The sequence below is a fragment of the Myotis nattereri genome (genome assembly GCF_964212035.1).
Source record: "Myotis nattereri genome assembly, chromosome: 10".
Lineage (NCBI taxonomy): Eukaryota > Metazoa > Chordata > Mammalia > Chiroptera > Vespertilionidae > Myotis > Myotis nattereri.
The window spans coordinates 81,935,672-81,956,716 of record NC_138085.1 but is presented as its reverse complement, the minus strand read 5'-3'; the positions used below and the strand labels follow the sequence as shown (position 1 = coordinate 81,956,716).

The window sequence follows — 21,045 nt, the reverse complement described above, 5'->3', positions numbered from 1 at the left end:
CAGTGTGGCTCAGTGGATAGAGCATCGGCCTGTGGACCAAAGGGTCCCGAATTTGATTCTGGTCAAGGGAACGTACCTTGGTTGCAGGCTCCGCCCTGGCCCAGACCCTGGTCAGGGCTCATGCAGAAGGCAAACAATTGATGTGTTTCTCTCACATCGATATTTCTCTGTCTCTTTCCCTCTCTCTTCCACTCTAAAAATCAATGGAAAAATATCCTCAGCTGAGGATTAACAACAAATAAATAAACCACTTAATAACACCAAAACAGGTCAGATCCAGAGCCCCTTCCAGGCAGCTGGCAACGGGGAAGCAGCTAGCACGACTATTAAGCTTCCTTGCCCATCTCTGTGGAAACAAGCTCTGAGAGGAGTCGGGATTGCCTCCCCATGGAGCAGCTGAGCTTGGCCACCCCCGGTTCGCCGTGGACCTCTCCGCACCCGGAAGGACAGCAGCCCCCTGGGAACATCCTCATCTCCCCCGTGAGCGTCTCCTCAGCGCTGGCCGTGGTCTTCCTGGGACCAGAGGCACTACCGAGGCACAGGTGTCCAAGACGCTTCACTTCGAGGCGGTTAAGGAGGTTCGTTCAAGTTTTCAGAGTCTGAATGCTGATGTCAATAAGCGTGGCGCTCCCTATATTCTGAAACTTACTAATAGGTTATGCGGAGAGAAAACCTATGAGTTCCTCCCGGAGTTCTTAGCTTCAACCCAGAGAATGTATGGTGCTGAACTGGCCAGTGTAGATTTTCAGCGGGCCTCTGAAGGTGCAAGAAAGGTGATAAGCGAGTGGGTCAAAGGGCAGACTGAAGGGAAAATTCCAGAATTGTTGGCTGCAGGCGACGTTAATAATATGACTAAACTTGTGCTGGCGAATGCCATCTATTTCAAAGGAAACTGGCAGGAGGAATTCAGTAAAGGCCACAACCGATACACCATTCAGATTGAATAAGAAAGACACAAAAACAGTGAAAATGATGTATCAGAAGAGCAAACTTCCATTTGGCTACATCGAAGACCTTAAATGCCGGGTGCTGGAGCTGCCTTACCAAGGCAGGGACCTCAACATGGTCATCCTGCTGCCAGATGACATCGAGGACAAGGCCACGGGTCTGAAGAAGATCGAGGAACAATTGACTGGAAAAACTGCATGAGTGGACCAAACCTGAGAATCTGCGTGCCATGAAAGTCAACGTCTACCTGCCCAGGTTCAAGCTGGAAGAGAGCTACGAACTCAACTCTCATCTGAAAAGCCTGGGTATAGAGGATCTCTTTAATCCCAAAGCTGATCTGTCTGGCATGGCAAGAGCCAGAGATCATTTTATATCAAAAATTATCCACAAGTCTTTCGTGGAAGTTAATGAGGAGGGCACAGAGGCAGCTGCTGCCACAGCTGTAATTGGAGTGGGTTGCGCACTTATGCCTGAGGAAAATTTTGTGGCCGACCATCCATTCATTTTTTTCATTCGACACAATCCCTCAAATAACATCCTGTTCTTTTTTTGAAAATATATTTTATTGATTTTTTACAGAGAGGAAAGGAGAGGGATAGAGAAGTTAGAAACATCGATGAGAGAGAAACATCGATCAGCCGCCTCCTGCACACCCCCTACTGGGGATGTGCCCGCAACCAAGGTACATGCCCTTGACCGGAATTGAACCTGGGACCCTTCAGTCCGCAGGCCAACACTCTATCCACTGAGCCAAACCAGTCAGGGGACATCCTGTTTTTAGGTAGACTTTCTTCCCCTTAGAGACTGTGGAAACCCGAGGTTGAGCTCAGAGCTGTATCACTGGCCCTTTCAAAGATACATGAAAATTATACATCTTCTACAATAAATCTACCACCCCCTAAAAAATCTGTAACTTCCTTTGTAATGTCAGCTCTGTTGGCTTTTTACACCCATTCACTTTGGCATAGGTATCTGTTTTCCTTTCTTTATATTGAAAAATTTAGCGATTGCTTTTGAATGCACCAAGCAGATATGTAGACTCTTGACAGTGTAGTAAATAAACTAAGAAACTGCTGTACTCTCTTGATAGCCATGAGGAAAATTATAGTACTGTAATTTGTTTCACAGATAGACTTCTGGAAGCTATGATAGAGACAGTCATTGCTGAAGGGAAGGTTAAAAGCAGACATTCAACTGAAATGTAGGGGAGCAGCCCAAGTAAGGGTCGGATTAACAAGATAAATTCGCCTTGGCCAGTGTTTCTGGCCCTTTGTTCTACAGGATTGGTATTCTATTCTAGCCCCTCTGATGTCAAACTATGAAACAGCTTATTTTCCTTAAAAAAACAAAAACCACAGCATGGAAATACTGGTTTCCACTCATCGTGCTGTTACAGAATTTACCAGGCAACTGAAAAAACACGCCGGGGTACCGGAGGCACAGGAAAAACCACTTATTTCCAGACATTTCACACATACCAGCCCAGTGACTCAGGAGAGTCTGTTTCCCGCCAAATCCTGAGCCCCAATACTGAGGAGGCTTTCCCTCTTTATATTCTCTAGGTCTCTTCGTCTCCCAAATATGGATTATGCTTCCGGACCTTTCCCGGGCTTTGCAAAAAGCCCCGTGTGTTGGGATGGGGGTAGTGGGACCACATCTCAAGGCCTGGCCTGGCGCCAGCACTGATAACTCCGTCTGGGGATGGTCTATGGCTTCTCTAAAATGGGAGTATTTTGGGTCCCCAGGCCTTGCAGGACCAGATAATTAAAGGGACAGTGACTAGATTCAGATTGCTAGCCCCCCCAAAATGTCTCATTTTCCCCATCAGTACCATTTTATTACAATCAGGATATTTGTTTATCTAATTTATTGGGGTGATACTGGTTAATTTATAGCTTTCAGGTATACCGTTCTATAATACATCAACTGTATATTGTATTGTGTGTTCACCACCGCCACAATAAGAATATTTAAAGGTAATAGGCCAAACATTTTAAACAAAGAGAAAAAAGAACAAAAATACCTCTTGTAGGAAGTGAACAGCCCAGGCTACTCACTTCCTACCCCACCCCCGAGGCCCAGCCAGGGGGTGGACTCCCTTCCAGGGAGGGACTCTTCCCCACCCCAGCAATCCCCTGGAGAGGCCTGGAGGTGCTGACTGGGTAGGCACTGGCCCTTCCCTGAGGGGCTGAGCTGATACCCCCTCAGGGGAGCATGTGATCAGCAGCCAAAGTAAAACTACTTCAAAAGGAAAGCAACAGCCCTGGCCAGTTTGGCTCAGTGGATAGAGCATCAGCCTGCAGACCAAAGGGTCCTGGGTTCGATTCCTGTCAAGGGCATGTACCTTGGTTGCAGGCTCCTCCCTGGCCGGGGCCCTGGTCAGGGCTTGTATGATTGGCAACCAATCAATGTGTTTCTCTCACATTGATGTTTCTCTCTGTCTTTCCCTCTCTCTTCAACTCTCAGAAAATCAATGGGAAAATATCCTTGGCTAAGGATTAAAAAAAGCAAAAAAAAAAAAAAAAGCTGATATTTGCAACTTGGTGGAAATTACATCACCCTGCAATTGCTTCATTGAGATGAAAAGGTTTAAACGTCCATTTCAATGTGTGCAAAGGGGCACACACACGGCTTTTCAACATCACTTTAGGGGCCACTTGAGCCAAAAGAAACCCCCTGATTCTAGCTGATTGTAGCCCTGCAGCGAGGGCTGCCTGGTCCAGGCCTCTCGGTGGCTCACTCTGAACCTGTGCTCCGGTCCACCCTCTCCGGGAGGCACAGGGACAGGGTCCTGGGGAAGCTGAGGTGTGTGTATGGGGTGTTTCCGCAGGAGGAGTTGTATGAGGGGGAGGTCCCTTGGCAGGTTTTTGGGGTTCGCAGGGGGAAACTCTTGAAATTCCACTGACAAGTGGTGCTTGGGAAGAAGCATTCCATCTTCCTGCTCCCCCGGAACACATCTTCCTCCACAGGGGGTCCCAGGCATCCTGAAGGTCAGAAAGGCAAGTGTCAAGGTCAGGAAGAGGAAGAAGGTGCTGAGGGCCACACAGGGAGGGGCTCCCGGTTTTGAGGAGGGCTGACCTTGCTTCCTACTGGATGGGAAACAAAAGAACCTCATTTCCTCTCATAAACTAAATGTGGCGAAGCCACCCTATGGAGTACTATTCAGCCTTAAAAAGGAATGACATACTGATGGTACATGCTACCCGCGGATGAGCCCTGAAAATATGATGCTACATGAAGCAAACTAGGCACAAACTTTGTAAAGTTCCGCTTACACGGCACTTAGAACAGTCAGATTGCTGGGCACAAAGGGGAATGAATGAGTGCCGCTATGAGAGGTCGATGGGAGGGCGTCCTGGAGCACTGGTGTTCCGTGAGGAGTTTCAGTGTGGGATGGTAAAAGGCTCAAGAGATGGACGGTGGTGATGGCTGTGAATGTACTTAATGCCACTGAATTGCACAGCTGAAAATGTAGGTATACTTCACCACAACAAAAAAAGTAAGCTACATCTAAAAAAGCCTTTAGGGCTAACTTCCAGTTTACAGTAAACACAGGGGTTAGAAAAACAAGTTAAATTGTCATATGAAGTTACAATCCGATAAATTTACAACGTGGGGAATGTGGGACATTTTACAAGAAAATTGATCTGAATATCACGGGGCAGGGGGAGGAGGGGGAGAGGAGGGGCTGTTTCAATGAAAAGAGACAAAAAAAAAAATACAATAATCAAATGTAATGCATGCACTTCATTGGGCCCTGCATGAAAAACGAACAAACTTTGCCCTGGCCGGGTGGCTCAGTGGGTTGGAACTTCGTCCTATCCACCAGAAGGTTGTGGGTCCCATTCCTGGTCAGGGCACATACTCAGGTTGAGGGCTTGATCCCCAGCGCATATGGAAGGCAACCGATCCGTGTGTCTCTCTCTCTCTAAAAAGCAAAAACATACCCTCGGGTGAGGATTAAAGAAAAGGATGAACTAACGTAAGACACATGGGGAAGGCCCGGGAAAAACTGAGTGAGGACAGGGTGCTGGGTGGGATCAGGGAATCAGTGAGGCATCTCAGGCCTGGACTTGGTGTTGCGGCTGTTGGGAGAAGGCCCTTATTTTGAGGAGCTACCAGAGGAAGCATCTAGGGCAGCGGTTCTCAACCTGTGGGTCGCGACCCCTTTGGGGGTCGAACGACCCTTTCACAGGGGTTGCCTAAGACCATCGGAAAACACATTTATAAGTACATATTGTTTTTGTGATTAATCACTATGCTTTCATTATGTTCAATTTGTAACAATGAAATCGGGGGTCACCACAACATGAGGAACTGCATTAAAGGGTCGCGGCATTAGGAAGGTTGAGAACCACTGATCTAGGGGCGAGGGGTCGTCTCTGCAGTTCACTTTCAAACGACCCAGGAGGGGCCAAAGCAGGTTCCGCAGAATGGAGACTGCTGCACCCCAGGCGCTGGGTGGATACTGTAGGAATCTTTCATTTTTCTGTTTTCTGAGAACATTCCTTTTCCTTTTTTTTCTTTGCCGAGAACCTTCCTAATAAAAAGCTGGGAAGGAAAGTTCCAGCTGCGCGGTTTCAGGGGCTGGGGGACCCTGGGCTCTCCTTGCCTCCCAGGCCGTAGTGTCCCCACCTAAGGGCAGAGCCGATAGCTGCCCGGCGCGGAGGTCCGCTTGGGGCGAGTCACCTGGCCCAGGTGCGGGTGAGGTCGCGAGCGCCCGGTGGCGGTGCCGCGCGGGCAGAGGGATGGATGGGAGGGCGCACTTGCCCGGGCCTGTTTCCCGGCCACCAGCGCGGGATGAGAAAGAGCGGGACTGGGGGGCGCGGCCAGAGCCACGCGGGCACCGGAAGCGGGGTGCAGCCGGGCCCGCCCAGCCGGCGAGTCTTATGAATGAAGCCTATCGGGAGCGGGGGCGGGACCTCGGCGGACCAATCGTCGGGGAGCGCGACCCGCGAACCGGGAGACTGTCACAGCGGCGCGCACGGAACCGAGAAGGGGGCGCTCCCAGCGCATGGCGGGCGTTCTCTCCCGGGGCCTGGCCGGACCCTTCCCTCCCTGTCCCCCGGGGTCAGAGATGGGGCTCTGCGGACCCGAAGCCTGGCCCGGCGTCTCCGCAGGGCGCGACCGCCTGGCACCACCGCGCTGCTGGGTGCGCCCGCTTCCCCGCGGCCGAGGACGTAGGTGGGGGGACGGGGCGACCGAGCCGCGCGCGCGGCGGGGGAAAGCGGGGGGGCGACTTCTCCCTGCCTCGTGGCAGCTCTCTTCCCGGTTTTCTGCGCGCACATGTGTATTTCCGTGGCCGGGGGCGGGGGCGGGGTGGGGAACTGAACTAAAGACGGAGCCACGGCTCCTGCTGGCGCTCAGGTGACTCGATGGCTCCAGTGCTCGGAGTGGAACCGCAGCCCGCCCTTTCCCGTCCGGCCGTTAGCCACTTGCAGGGCTAACGCCCCCGACAAATCAAAAGATGCAACTGCAGAGGCGCCGAAACGCACCAAGTTCCTGCCTCTCAGCTCCTCCGCCCGCTCCGCGCCCAGGAAGCAGTAACTGAGCTCCTGGCTCCGCAGCCATTCTCTGAACTTGCAGGGCTTTTTGCGCCGTTTGCCATTTTGCAGACAGTTTCCAGGGCTTTTTGCGCCGTTTGCCATTTTGCAGACAGTTTCCAGGGCTTTTTGCGCCGTTTGCCATGTTGCAGACAGTTTCCAGGGCTTTTTGCGCCGTTTGCCATGTTGCAGACAATTTCCAGGGCTTTTTGCGCCGTTTGCCGTTTCTCAAGCCGTGTTGACCCAGGGGACAGTGGCCTGAGAGCAGCAGCCAGTGTCAGTGGGAGGCCGCCCCAAAGGCCCGCTCTGTCCTTGAGTTAGCTTGGAGGTTTACAAAGGACTGAGCATTTCACATGCATCATCTCATTTATTCCTCACTCATAAGCCCGGTGGGTAGTCCCTACACCAGAAGGTTGTGGGTTCGATTCCCAGCCTGGGACAATACCCAGGTTGCGGGCTCGAATACCAGCCAGGGTACACACCCAGGTTCGACCGCTCAAGGGGCGCATAGGGGAGGCAACCGATTGATGATTCTCTCACTTGGTTGCTTCTCTCTCAGTTCTCTCTCCCTTTTTCTCTAAAATCAACTAAAAAACACACTTAAAAAAGTAATCCCCGGGGTGGCACAGATGGAGCAAGGTGGAAGGCCTAGGCGACGGGGTCACACTTACGTGTTCCTATGGAAACTTTGAATATTTGTTTTATATGGATTTTTATTCGATTCTTAAACATGCTACCGCAGAGCGCCCCTCAGCTGCAAGGCAAGCATTTCAAAAATGAAAAATAAAAATTAAAAAAAGTAATCCCACGGGTCAAATATGGTTACAAGCCCACTTTACCGAACCTTGAACTCATCTGCCAGGCGGGAACCAGTAATCAGCACCCCACACCTCTGCGTCGTCTCCGGGACCTTGCACCCCCGTCCCTCCCACCCTATCCCCACCCCATCCCTCCCCAAACCCGCCCGCAAGCTGGCGCTGTGCAGTCCTTGCAGCCATTCATTTGCAGACTTAATTGTGGGTGGGGGAGGGGTGGGCGGGCCCACCTCCCGCACAGCCAATAGGGACGGGGGTCTCCGCCCGGAGCGGCTCATCCCGCGGGTTTTAAAAGCCAGGCGGCCCGGGGCTCGGAGTCCGCGCGCTGCCTCACCTGTGCTCGCCGCCGCCGCCGCCAGCATCATGCTCTCCGTCCGCCGCCCGCTCGCCCCGCTCGCCCCGCTCGCGGACCCGCAGCAGCTGAACCTCTCGCCCCTGAAGGGGCTCAGCCTGGCGGACAAGGAGAACACGGTGAGCGGGACGCGAGGGCCGGGCCGGGCCGGGCGGGGGTCGGGGGGCCGGGGGGCCGGGGCTGCCCCTCACCGCGCGTCTCCCCGCAGCCCCCGAGCCTCAGTGGCACCCGCGTGCTGGCCAGCAAGACCGCGCGGAGGATCTTCCAGGAGCCGGCCGAGCCGGTGAGCGGGGCCGGGCCCGGGCGGGGGCGGGGTGGGGGGCAGGGGGTCGGCGGCGCCCGGTAGGCGGCGCCTTGGCTCCTGGCATTAAGCCCGCCCACTTGTTCCCGCTCGCATTTCCCGCCTAAATGAGAGCTTCCTTCCTCGCTCCGGTTCCGGCGGGGCTCACGGAGGGGCCCTGGGGGGACCGCTGACCCCGACACAGCGAGCGAACCACATGAAGTGGCCGGGTTTGGACCGGCCGCGGGCGGGGAAGACGGCAATTTCATGTGGTTCGCCGCATCCGGGGCCATCATCGTCCTTCCCATCGCCCCCGACAGAAAGCGCAGGCCCCCGCCCCGGGCGCGCAGGAGGAGCCGCTGCTGCGGGAAAACCCCCGCCGCTTCGTGGTCTTCCCCATCGAGTACCACGACATCTGGCAGATGTACAAGAAGGCCGAGGCCTCCTTTTGGACCGCCGAGGAGGTAATGCGGCCCAGCGCCCTGGGGCGCCCCCACCTCTAGACAAAGACCCGGCAGTGGCGGCGGCGGCCTGTGCGGGACGCACTGGCTCTTCCCCTCGGCAGTGACGGCGAACCTTCTGAGCTCGGCGTGTCAGCATTTTGAAAAACCCTAACTTAACTCTGGTGCCGTGTCACATAGAGAAATTTTTTTGATCTTTGCAACCGTAGTAAAACAAAGACTTATGTTTTTGATATTTGTTTTATATATTTAAATGCCATTTAACAAAGAAAAATCAACCCAAAAAATGAGTTCGCGTGTCATAGGTTCGCCATCTCTGCCCTTGGGGATGGCTGCCCACCCGGGCCCAGGCGGGTCCATGTTCTAAGTGGCAAGGGACCCTCACCCCAGGGGGGTCTGTGACCCGAGGGCGGCAGGAAGGTGGAGAATTGTTGGGGCGCGGGAGGCCCTGCGTGCTTGACCCCCTGTGACCTTGGCGCCAGGTGGACCTCTCCAAGGACCTGCAGCACTGGGAGGCCCTGAAGTCGGAGGAGAGGTACTTCATTTCGCACGTCCTGGCCTTCTTTGCGGCGAGCGATGGCATCGTCAATGAGAACCTGGTGAGTGGCCCGCCCCCCAAAGTCTGCTTGCACCCCCTCCGAGACGAGGGAGAATACATTCCCTGTGCCTCGTCTCCTACGTTTCCCGTCCGGAATGGCTAGCTGCCTGTCAGCTGGGTTTACGCGGAGTCTCCTGACCCATCACACGCTTCGCAGCTCCTTCTCCTGGCGGGAGAAGCTCAGACAATGTCAGGTGGGAACAGGTTCTCGCCAGGTGTTCACGGACAAACGGGGGTCCTCTGTCTGCTGGCCAGACAGGTGGCATGACGTGCCCAGCTTTGTCACAGCACAACAGACCTTAAAATGGTACAGGAAAGGCGGCTGGTGCAGCCCGGTGTCCATGGTCCGACCAAACTGGCTGGTAGTTCTTCACGCTGCATGTCCTGTGTCCGCCACTAGGTGGAGCGGTTTAGCCAAGAAGTTCAGATCACGGAGGCCCGCTGTTTCTACGGCTTCCAGATCGCCATGGAGAACATCCACTCGGAGATGTACAGCCTCCTCATTGACACCTACATCAAGGACCCGAAGGAGCGGTGAGTGTCGGCGGCAGCCAGCATGGCGAGGGGTCACACGCCGTTCATGTCTAGTTCTGCATTCGTTCCCGTGGGGGCAGAAAAATGACGCATCGGACTAAGTCACAGAGGTTCTCGGACTGCGTCTGCTTGGAGGAGAAAGCCTGCATTCACCTGATTAGCCAGTCACTAAGAGCAGAGCTAGGAGGCTGCTCCACGTTCAGGGTGGGAGGGTGCCATGGTCATCTAATCGGATGCTTTCAGGCTCCGTGTGATGAAGTAAAACCTAAATCTTGCCTACAATGTGAGGCGGGGCAGGGTGGAGAGGGCGGGGATACAATGTAGAAAGCAGCTTGTCTTAAGAACGAGTAATCTGCCCCACTAGCTGGTGTCAAGGAAGCGTCAAGGGTTCGATTCTGGCCAAGGGCACATACCTTGGATGCAGGTTTGATCCCCTGGGGGGAGGCAGCCAATCGATGTGTCTCTCTGTCTCTCCCCCTCCCTTCCACTCCCTCTAAAAATCAATGGAAAAAAATACCCTCAGGTGAGGATTAACAAGAGCTAGTAATCCTATATCATAAAAACGTAATATATGCTAAGTGTCCAACTGACCTTTGAGTGACTGCTCCACCAGTCGCCATGATGTGCACTGACCACCAGGGGGCAGACACTCCAATTGGCAGGTTAGGTTGCTGCTGGGGTCCAGCTGATAGGGACTGGGCCAGAGGGCCGGACACGTCCTGGAGCCCTCCCATGGTCCCTCCCCAGCCGGCCAGCCCCCATGGGGACTGGACAAGATGGCCCTGATTGACCCCATTTGCTGGCCAGGCCATGGAGCCCCACCTGTGCACAAATATTTGCACTGGGCCCCTAGTCAGATACAGAAAATAAGACCTAGAAGTACAAGTGAGGAATTACATGATACGGTAGCCCACCCTCAGCCCCTAACTCCATCCACAGGGACACGTTCCAAGAAACTGGACAGTACTCACCCCTATATCTATGTTTTTCCTTGATATTGCACGCCTATGATAAAATACAACCTATAAATTAGGCACAGGGAGAGAGTGACAACAGTAGCTAATAATGAGTAGAACTGTTGTAACAATACGCTGTAGTCAAAGTCCCGTGAATGTGGCCTGTTTCTGACAACAGACGGCTAAGTGACGATGGGCCTACGTGACTGATGGGCGGTGGGTGGTGTGTGCAGCCTGGACCCTTGGACAGGAGGGTTCACGTTCCAAGTAGGAATTGAGCCAGTAAATGCCCTTGGCCAATGGACTAAGAGTTTTAGTGTGAGTAGATCTTGGGGGTCCGTACAAAGAAATCAATACCTACATTTAAATGAGCATAAACCAAGTCACATTGATATGGGATTTAAGAAGCTCAGTGAAGGGAAAAGCCAGTCCGTAAAAACGTCCGTGTGAGCCCCAGTTTGGCCTCGGCCTGGAAGCATGTGGCCAGGTCTCGGCTGGGATCGCTGACCTCCATGTGCCTCCAGGGAGTTCCTCTTCAACGCCATCGAGACGATGCCTTGCGTCAAGAAGAAGGCAGACTGGGCCTTGCGCTGGATCGGGGACAAGGAGGCCACCTACGGTAAGGGGACCGCGGCCCTCGGCCCTCGCCTGGGCCCTTCCTGCGAACGTGAACGCGCGCTCACGGGGAACATGTTGGTGTTCACGCTCACACAGGAGAACGCGTGGTGGCGTTCGCCGCAGTGGAAGGGATCTTCTTCTCCGGCTCTTTCGCGTCGATCTTCTGGCTCAAGAAGCGAGGCCTGATGCCTGGCCTCACGTTCTCCAACGAACTTATTAGCAGAGATGAGGTGAGTCTAGTTCAAGCCACAGGCCAGCCTGCACCCCAACACCAGCTCTCAGGCGTGTGCACCGAAGGGACCCAAGATACTGGGTTGCCTCACAGCCACTGTCACGCGTGAAACTCAGCCACAGACATACCTGTCAGGATGAAACACGTTAACTGACACCCTCGTAGCCTCAGTATATCAGCACACTCACAGGCACTTCTCCATGGATGACAGGGTTCCTAGAGGAATGTTGTATTTCCTGGTATTCTCTGTGCTACTGTCAGTCAGAGCTGGGGAGCATCTTGGTGGGACCAGAACCCATTCTGGTCCAGCGTGTCTCTGAGGGCCAGGATTAGCTGCAGAGGGGAGTGGAGGTGCCAGCGGTTCTAGTTCAGGCCAGGCAGCACCTTGGGACTCGATGCACTGAGACTTGCAGAGGTGACTCACTTGAAATGGCCTTGCGTGTCCTGCACATCAGACTGCAGATCTCCCAAGCAGCCTGGCCAGCCCTGCCTTTCCTGCTGGGGGCAGCCTCCATGTGAGCGCCCGCGCTTGCGTGCGGGGTGATAGAAAGGGTGCTGGGCGGATGTTCACATCACAGCCGAGGACCAGGCCTGCTGTGGGCGCCTGGGGGGCAGCACTGGGAGCCTTGGGTGGGGCTGAGCCTGTTGGGGGACGGGGGGGGGGGGGGCAGCGGCCGGTGAACTCTTTCCTTTCAGCAGCTCAGTGCCTCAGGCGGCTGAGCAGGATGTGGAAGGAGCGTGCGGAAGAGGCTAGCCGGCTGGGGTTGCATGTTGATGGTGGACGTCTTCTGGTTCCTCAGTGACTGACCTCCGGCCTTTTCTCCTAGGGCTTGCACTGTGACTTCGCCTGCCTGATGTTCAAGCACCTGCTACACAAACCTGCGGAGCAGAGAGTGAAAGAGATCATCACCAACGCCGTTAGGATCGAGCAGGTGGGCGGCGTGCACGGGCGGCGTGGGGGGCGGGCAGGGTCCCTGCTGGTGCGGGGCGCCTCCGGGCCTCCGGTTGGTTCACTGAGCAGCTGTGCTCTGGCCCTAGGAGTTCCTCACCGAGGCCTTGCCCGTGAAGCTCATCGGGATGAACTGCACGCTGATGAAGCGCTACATCGAGTTCGTGGCCGACAGGCTCCTGCTGGAGCTGGGTTTCAGCAAGGTAGCGTGTGGGTTTTTAAAATATATATTTTTTATTGATTTCCGAGAGGGGGAGAGAGAAACATCAATGATGAGAGAGAATCATTGATTGGCTGCCTCCTGGGGATCGAGCCCACAACCTGGGCGGGTGCCTGACCGAGAATTGAACCCTGACCTCCTGGTTCCTGGTTCAACACTCAACCCCTGAGCCCCTCCCGCCGGGCGAGGGTGTGGTTCAGACCCCTGGTTCCTGTGCGCGCTCCGTGTTTACGTGCTGCTGGGCCCCTTGCAGGTTTTCCGAGTAGAAAACCCATTCGACTTCATGGAGAACATCTCGCTGGAGGGGAAGACGAACTTCTTCGAGAAGCGGGTGGGCGAGTACCAGAGGATGGGCGTGATGTCGAGTCCGACGGAGAACTCTTTCACCCTGGACGCCGACTTCTGAACGAACTGAAGGTCCGCTCTCAGCCTGTTGATATGTACATATTTTTTTTACCTTTTCAAAAATTAGTGCCTTTAGTTCTTATCAACTAGCTGAACATTAACATTCATTAATGACATCTTTACAACTAGCTACCCCAGCATGAGCCGCTGTGTTGATGGCCTCAGCTAGAGGGCGACCGTAGACAAAGCTCCGCGGAGCCTCTGAAAGCTCCCGTCCGTGTCTGACCGACCGGCAGGCGGGCGGCCGGGACCGCTCAGTGGCTCCGAGCAGCTCTGTGGGGACATGGCAGTCTGGTCTGCAGGCTGAGCATTCAGTTCCGACCACACGGCCCTGGGAACCTGTCAGCCTCGCTGCTTCCAAGCAGATTGTAAAGTTTACTTATTTGTACATAAAATTGGCACTTTACCTACCAGTAAGCCAAGTTTGTACTGCCCGCTTCAAGGCCTTACATGGCTGGACTTGAGCTGGCATACCAGGCACAAAGCGTTCTGTTGGCCCCTCTGGGGGCCACTCATCTCACCGGTGACCCAGAGAAGTTAAACTCACCTGAGTGTGTTTCTATTTTTGTTTTCTTTAATGAATTGAGGTGCTTTTTTTTTTTTTTTTTATCAACTTTAACGCCAATCCTGTGCCTACCTGAGCATGGGCCAGCTGTCGCCACGTAGGAGCTGGGCTGTGTTTTGCATTCTCTAGCCCAGGCCCAGCATCTGGGGGAGAGAGAGAGGGGAGGGGACTCCTAACTCGGTCACTGGGCCCGGCAGTGTGGTCGGTGCTGACTGCGGGCACCGGGCTGGGGGGGGTGGCGCTCTATCATTCACTTCTCAAACCTCAAGGTGCTTTTTCCCGACTTCAGAGAATGTGTTCGATCCTCAAAGACTTCCAGCTGGGGTCTAGGGTAGGACTGTAAATTGGTTTTCAAATTGCCCTCGGACGGTGACCTGCTAAGATCGTGCGCCGACGAAGTGGGAAAACCAGGGCTGAAGTCAGCTTTCCAAAAATGGTTTTTCCAAAAATTGTTTGTTTGAGAAGCAAGTACCAACCAGTAGACGTACACCAGTCCTTTGGCCCATGTGTTAGCGTGTGGGGTGTCAGTTGACCACTGGCCTGTACTGTCGTCGGTTTTCACCATTTATTGTATCAATCGTCCACTTGACAAATTTATGTCACAGGCGACCCTTTGATAGCTTTTAAGTTATTGTTTACTCCAGTTCACCTGATTCTGTGCTCCTTGTGTGTGTAACAAAAATAAATAAACTTGGCCATGAGCTGTCTGCACAGGAGGGCCGAGGCAGGGCTCTGCTGTTTGAGGATTCACTTCCTCCGAGGGTTCCCCTTCTCATCGGTGTGAAGGGAAACCGGTTTTAGTCGGAAGCATTTGGAAGTCTCTTAAAAATACATAACTGCACACATATAACTACACGCGTGTGGGACGACTGAAATCAGGCTGTTTTGGGCCGATGGGGGTGTTGAGGCATGGAGGTGACCTTGTTTCCTGGAGGCGGGGCTGGGGACTGGCCTGTTTCCGTCAGGAGTCTGGGAGGAACCTGGTGGAGAGCTTTGTACCCCGAAGGCACGTGGTGAATGTCCTTGATGTGTGATGCCAGGCCGGTGACACCGCTGGGATGTTCAGGGCAGCCATGCTCCGGGACCCTCGGCCATCAGGACAGCCTCCCTGGGGGGCCCGCATCGCTGATGGGCAGGCTAGTCCGAATGTCTCAGGTATTGAGAGGTGCAGCGCGGCCTCCCCTGGGCCTGCTGGCTCCATCCTGGGGCGAAACCAGGGAGCTGGCAGTTGTAATAAACTCATCCCAGTTCGTTTCAGACACTCGCCATCTGGCTGGCATGGCCTCCTGTTCTCCAGCCGTGGTTCTGGGCCCTCGGCCTGCACTGTCATGCCTGTGGCTTTTTAGACAACCAGGTTCGGGTCCCACTTCCGGGGAAGGCAGGCCTGCTCAGTGAACTGGAGGTGCTGTTACTGCATCTGATCTGTGTCCCGATGCCTTGAGGGCCCCCCCACCCCTCCACAACATACACTTAATTAAGAGGCACCTTTCGTTGCACGTGAACACGGCTTCCAGTTGGGTGGCCAAGCCCAGCTGGTGCTGGCCGCCCAGAGAGCCTGGCTCTGGCTGGAACTTGGTGTTACCGCCCAGGCCGGGAGCTGCTTCTGCGTGGCAGTGAGGATGGTAGCCCTGCCTGTGCCAGTCCAGAGATCCCGCTAGTGGCTTAACGCGCAGCAAGACTCCCAGCCCCGATCAGTGAGTGGCTGTGGCTACGGCAGTCGGGTTGCATGGCGGGGCCTGACAAGGACTCTGATGGGGCTGCATCCACGCTGCAGAAGGCTGCCCTGCTGGTGCATCCTGGGTGTTTAGACCCTGATCCACGTTGTCGCCTCGTCATTTTGGGGGGGAGGTCATTCTCCACATGAGGCTTGTGATGAGATGGCTGGGCCATAGAGAGCAGCTCCTGCAGGATGGTGGACTACATGCTCCGCCCTGTTCGAATGGCCCACAGCGATGTCAGATGGGTAATGGCTTCCCGAGAGGATGGGAACAGATGGTGACCATGGAGGCCTGAGCAAGCAGCAGTCCCTTAGGAAAATCCAAGGATGACCCAATACCCCCCTGGATTTGGAGAGGGGTCAGCCTGCAAGAGGGGAGGAGTCGGACCCCAAACCTGCCTAAAGTCTGGACACATCCGCCCCCACCCCCCCCTCTCCCCCCTGCAGTGAAATGGGAGCTAAGGAACAATCCCACTGGCCAGGGAGAGGACCAGGGTGCTCATCTTTCTGGGCTAGGAACCCCTGGGACATAGTCCCACTGGCCACATGTGATCCCAGAGGCCCAGTGCATGGGGTTTGTGCGGGGGGGCGGGGGGCGGTCCCCGCAGCCCAGCCTGCACCCTCTAATCTGGGACCCCCTCGGGGGATGTCCAAAGTACAGGTTCGGGATCGGGCCTAAACCAGCAGTTGGACATCCCTCTCACAATCCTGGACTGCTGGCTCCTAATTGCTTGCCTGCCTAGTTGTCCCTAACTGCCCCCCCTTCCCCCACCCCTGCTGGCCTAGTCACCCCCAACGGCACCTCCCCAGCTGGCCTGGTCTCCCCTAACTGCCCAGCCCCCTCCCCTGCTGGCCCAGTCGCCCCCAACTGCCCCCCTTACTGGCCTGGTCACCCCCAACGGCCCCCCTTACTGGCCTGGTCACCCCCACGCAGCCTGCTTGTTCAGTCATTTGGTCGTCCCTCACTAACCCCCCTGCTGGCCAGGTTGTAGGCAGCCATCTTGTGAGGGTGTGAGGGTTAATTTGCATATTACCTCTTTATTAGATAGGATGACTAGGAACACGGGAACTTCAGGGTAAAAGGATGAAAGGTAATATAATGAGACCGAAGGGGGTAGAAATCGGAAACCTGGAGAACAGTACTGGGAAGTGATAGGTTCTGAGGGTTTAAGGCTGTGGTCGGCAAACTGCGGCTCGCGAGCCACATGCGGCTCTTTGGCCCCTTGAGTGTGGCTCTTCCACAAAATACCACGTGTGGGCGCACACGTACAGTGCGATTGAAACTTCGTGGCCCATGCGCAGAAGTCGGTATTTTGTGGAAGAGCCGCACTTAAGGGGCCAAAGAGCTGCATGTGGCTTGCGAGCCGCAGTCTGCCGACCACTGGTTTAAGGGGCGCCTGTGACCCTAAAGGCCTCTACAGAGATGGGGAAGGAGCCGGCTTCAGGGTCCGGACCCTGTTCCCACCATCACCGTCCCCCGGGCATAGCCGCTGGCCCCAGACTCCACACGGCAAGGACCTGGCCCTGCCCGCCAGAGCCGGCTGAGGACTGGCGTTGGGGTGTGAGGGTGGGGGGGCCCTGTGTTCTCCCCTGGCCTTGGAGCTCGGGGAGCCGGGTCTGGGGCGTGCGCTGTCAGGAGGCAGAACTTTCTGGAGAGTGGGGCCACACGGGGCAAACGGAGAGCGATCTAGATCTACAAGGAACGGGTCCTGGGACTTGGTTTTCTGGATCTGGCCACGCCCGAGTCCCAACACGTTCCTAAGAACCTGGTTGACGCTCCTACCGCCTGCAACCAAGTGAGGTGCACAGAGCCCGCAGCCCCCGCTCATCTGGCCCAGTCACCCGGGGCTGAGGTCACCCCGCTGTGCAGACGGCCGCCCGCGACCAGCACCCAGGTGTGCGGGCCCTGCGGCCACGCTCTTGCCCCTTTACCCGAGCGGGCGCCCAGGCCTCGGGTCCGAGGAGCCTGCTGCTGGCCTGAGCCCTGCCCGGGACTGTCCTCTGCCTTGTCCTGATGCCTGTGACATGCCATGCCCCACAGGGCGGGCTGAGAACCCGGCACACAATTTGCTCATCAACTAGAACCCCAGGCTTAGGAACAGGTGGGTGGGGAGCAGCGCTGACCTTGGGGGTGGGGCACAGGGGCTTCAGCTGTCTCCAGGGAGCCACATGCAGTACCAGCTGCCCCGACATTCCACTGCAGGGGCCGAGGGACCTGCTGCCAGGACCAAGCTGAGAAGGGACTCGACAGGGACTCGGAAAATAATTAGAAGAAATATTTTAATATTGCTATTTGCCCTTTCTCCCCCAGCGCCTGGGAGCTGGGCAGTGGCCCCCGCTGCCTTCTGCTCACACCCGCCTTGGCCTGGTACCACCTGCTCACCTGCTCCACGGTCCCGCTCTCGTTGGGGCCTATTGGAGCCGGCAGCACCTCCACTGCTGCCCAGTGCTGCGTTGCTGACACCCGCCATATTGTGTGCTGCCCCCTGGTGGTCAGCACACGTCATAGCGAGCGGTCAAACTCCCGGTCTCTTGGTCCAATGACCGCCCAAGGGGACAATTTGCATATTAGGCTTTTATTATATAGGATAATTCACATACCGTCCAACTCACCCATGTAAGATGCACGTGCAATGGCTTTTAGAATATTCCAGACTGTGGGACCTTCTCCCTCCCATTAGCCTCCCTCGTGTCTGCCCTCCACCCTGCAGCCCCTGGCGGCACCAGTCGGTTCAGTGGCTCTGTCTCCAGAGGTTGGACTCAGCACGTTTTTGCAGAGCGCAGTGAAGTGGAAGGTGGCCGTGGAAATAATGGCACCGGCTTGTTTCTAGAAGAGCATTGAGAACGTTAGAGGCAGCAGAGGGGATGGGCCGGCCTCGCAGAGGGGTCGGGCCTACACTTCAGAGGGCCTTCTCCTCTTGGCCTGTTAGAGAAATACTTTGCCTGGAAGGGCCCTGAGCCCGTGGCCAGCCCGTGAGGAGCTGGTAGCCTTCATTCCTTCCCTCCAGACTATCCAACGTTACCCAGCCCTCCCTCTGAGCGGGTGGGGGGCAGGGGACAGGGGAAGGGCCGGCGGAAGGAGGACCCACGTCAGGAAGCTGGTCCCGGGTCAGGTCTGGCGCAGCCTGTGTTTGTACAGGCTCCGCGCTGAGAATGTTGTAGAACAGAGCAGAAGAATAATTATATTTCGTGACACGTGGAAATTACATAAAGTCCTCATTTCAGCGGTTTAAACAATTCCACTGAGTCCATTTGCGGATCTAATGGGCTTGATTGGATGATTCATGAGTCGGGCGGCACCCATCTGGGCAGGAGAAGGGAGCCCCCAGGAGCTGCGGGGAAGGAAGGCTTCTATAGGCGGGAGTGGGACAAGGGCGCTGGAGTGGGCTCTCCGGGCAAGGCCACCTTCCCCAGGGCGGGTGGGGGGGTCTTAGCAGGTGGCTGCCTCCCCCGCACCCCCAGGAAGCTCCAGCCAGTCTAGTCCCACTCCTGGGGAGGCTCAGGGGCAGGGGGGAGGCGCTGATCTTGGGGGGCTTAGCACGGGCGACTCCGCTTCGGGCCTGTTGGTGTTGCTCCCATGGCACCCACAATAGTTCCATCGGCACTCGCCACGCCACCTGCTCTGGCGCTGCAGTGGCAGAATCGAATGGCACAACAGGGACCAGATTTCTACCTGGAGCTGCAGTATTTCTGTCTTTTTAAATATATATTTTTATTGATTCCAGAGAGGAAGGGAGAGGGAGAGACATCAATGATGAGAGACTCATGGATCGGCTGCCTCCTGCACGTGCCGCACTGGGGAGCGAGCCCGCACCCCGGGCGTGTGCCTGACGGGGAATCTAACTGGTGTGTAGACTGGTTGATAGGTCGACGCTCAACCACGGAGCCCCGCCAGCTGGGCGACAGTGTTTTCTATCTGGCCCTTTCCAAAAAAGCGTTTGATGACTTAACATTGAGGCTTGCCCTTGCTCTCGAAGGGGTCACGGTCAGGTCAGGAAGATGGGAAGCAGGAGGTGGTTGGTCAAGGCGGCTGGAGCCAGCAAGGCCCGCTGGAGAGCAGAGGGTTCGTTTCCGGAGTTCGGGGCGTGGATTAGCTCACTGGCTGCCCTGGCAAACCACCCCAGCTGGGCGGCTCCGACAACAGAGGTTCTCTCTCCCACACCCGGGGCTGGGGTCCAGGAAGGTGTCGGCAGGGCTGGTCCCTCCCGCAGCCTCTCCTCGGCTGCTCCCCTGTCCTCCCGGGGCTGCCCCTGCCTGGGTGTCTGTGTCCCAATCTCCTCTTATCAGGACACTAGTGAGACTGGGTCAGGGCCGCCCATATGATCTCATTTAACGGTAATCACCTCGTTAACCACCCTAGCTCCCAAAACAGCGCCTTCCCAGGAATTGGGACTTCAGCATGTGGATTTGGGGGGATTCCATTTAACCCATCTTACTGACTAGCTGTTAAATACAGCCATGATTGAAAATTAAATCACAAAAGCTCACATCATGTTAATTAGTGAACTAATATTAAAGACAAATATAATAAGCTAGAGGCCCGGTGCACAAAATTCATGCACTCGGGGGAGGGTGTCCCTCAGCCTGGCCTGCACCCTCTCACAGGTTGGGAGCCCTAAGCCGGCAGTCGGACATCCTTAGTGCTGCGCTGTGCTCACCAGCCGTGAGCCTGGCTTGTGGCTGAGCAGTGCTCCCGCTGTGGGAGCACACTGACCACCAGGGGGCAGCTCCTGTGCTGAGTGTCTGCCCCCTGGTGGTCAGTGCACGTCATAGCCACTGGTCGTTCTGCTGTTTGGTCGATTTGCATATTAGCCTATTATTATATAGGGGGACACTCAAAAGTCTACTTTGTGTTCCTATTGTCTGTGCGGCCCAGCTCTTCCCAGCTGTTCTGTCCGCATGGAGGACGTGGCTGGAGAGCATTACTGACCATCTCCTCATCTCGCTCAGCGACACGCGTCTTGGGCTGAGCTAGGACCATGTCCCTTGTATTAACGTGGCCTTCCAGGGAAACTGTAGCCCCTCGTGGGAAGGACCCGTCTTTGAGTCCCTGGTCCCTGGTCCCGGCAGCAGAGGCCTCGGCCGGTGGATAGACCAACACTGGGACTGGCTGTCGGGGAGTCTGGGCGCAGGCCTGGTCTTAGAGTTGAGAGCACTCGGGCCTTAGCTGGCTCGGTGGGTAGAGCGTCAGCTTACAGACTGAGGGGCTCGATTCTGGTCCAGGGCAGCGGTCACCAACCTTTCGGACCTCACGGACCAGCAACGGCCTACAGACCACCTGCTGGCGACCACTGGTCTAGGGCACAGACCTTGGTTGCAGGCTTGATCCCTGGCCCTGGTTGGGGCGTGTGAGGGAGGCAACCAATCGAAGTGTCTCGCACGTGGAAGTTTCTCTCTGTGTCTCTTCCCCTCCTTTCCACTCCCTAAACAGCAATGGAAAATACCCGGGGGCGAGGATTAACCATAAAGGGAGCATTCGGTTCAGGTTCACAGGCCCAAGGTCAGGGGAGGAGGGGATTAGCTCCAGCGAGGGAGGAGGGAGTCGGAGCAGAGGAATGACCCTGCCTGTGGTGGTTGGGGGGAAGTGGGGAGGCAGCAGCACAGGGGAGAGACCCAGCAGCCGGGGGTGGGGGGTGGGGGAGGGGGGCTGGGAGGCCTTGTTCTCGGTGGTTCTGAGAAGCCTGCTCTGCACCTGCTCTGCCAGGTGCTGGGGAGACAACAAGCAACCGCAGCTGCGCCCAGGCCCTGTGGGCTGCCAGTCAGGTGGTGATGGTTCCCAGGAACCGGGTGGGGTGATAGGGTGGTGGAGGGGGGGGGAGGTGAAGGGGGTGGGGGGTGGGGGATGGGGTGGG

General features: G+C 56.0%; 1 protein-coding gene and 1 pseudogene across 2 annotated transcripts; both read left to right on the top strand.

The window, feature by feature from the left end:
* Positions 1 to 387: 387 nt before the first annotated feature.
* Positions 388 to 1,749, top strand: LOC308526159 (leukocyte elastase inhibitor-like; annotated as a pseudogene). The gene is made up of 2 exons: positions 388 to 1,478; positions 1,712 to 1,749. The product of its transcript is annotated as a leukocyte elastase inhibitor-like (transcript).
* A 5,250-nt stretch (positions 1,750 to 6,999) lies between these two features.
* On the top strand, positions 7,000 to 14,300 carry RRM2 (ribonucleotide reductase regulatory subunit M2). Its single transcript, XM_081100657.1, has 10 exons — positions 7,000 to 7,777; positions 7,867 to 7,941; positions 8,259 to 8,402; positions 8,882 to 8,998; positions 9,398 to 9,531; positions 11,012 to 11,106; positions 11,202 to 11,335; positions 12,165 to 12,269; positions 12,376 to 12,489; positions 12,760 to 14,300. The coding sequence occupies exons 1-10, from the start codon at positions 7,310 to 7,312 to the stop codon at positions 12,910 to 12,912; spliced, it is 1,539 nt and encodes a 512-aa protein (XP_080956783.1). The 5' UTR covers positions 7,000 to 7,309; the 3' UTR covers positions 12,913 to 14,300.
* The last annotated feature ends 6,745 nt before the right edge of the window (positions 14,301 to 21,045 follow it).

What these genes read in the sequence shown, in the direction of transcription:
- RRM2 (XM_081100657.1), top strand. Translation starts at nt 7,310, where the DNA reads ATGGTTACAAGCCCACTTTACCGAACCTTGAACTCATCTGCCAGGCGG. An exon ending in ATCAAGGACCCGAAGGAGCG is followed by an intron (nt 9,532 to 11,011) that starts GTGAGTGTCGGC and finishes ATGTGCCTCCAG; the next exon opens with GGAGTTCCTCTTCAACGCCA. An exon ending in TGGAGCTGGGTTTCAGCAAG is followed by an intron (nt 12,490 to 12,759) that starts GTAGCGTGTGGG and finishes GGCCCCTTGCAG; the next exon opens with GTTTTCCGAGTAGAAAACCC.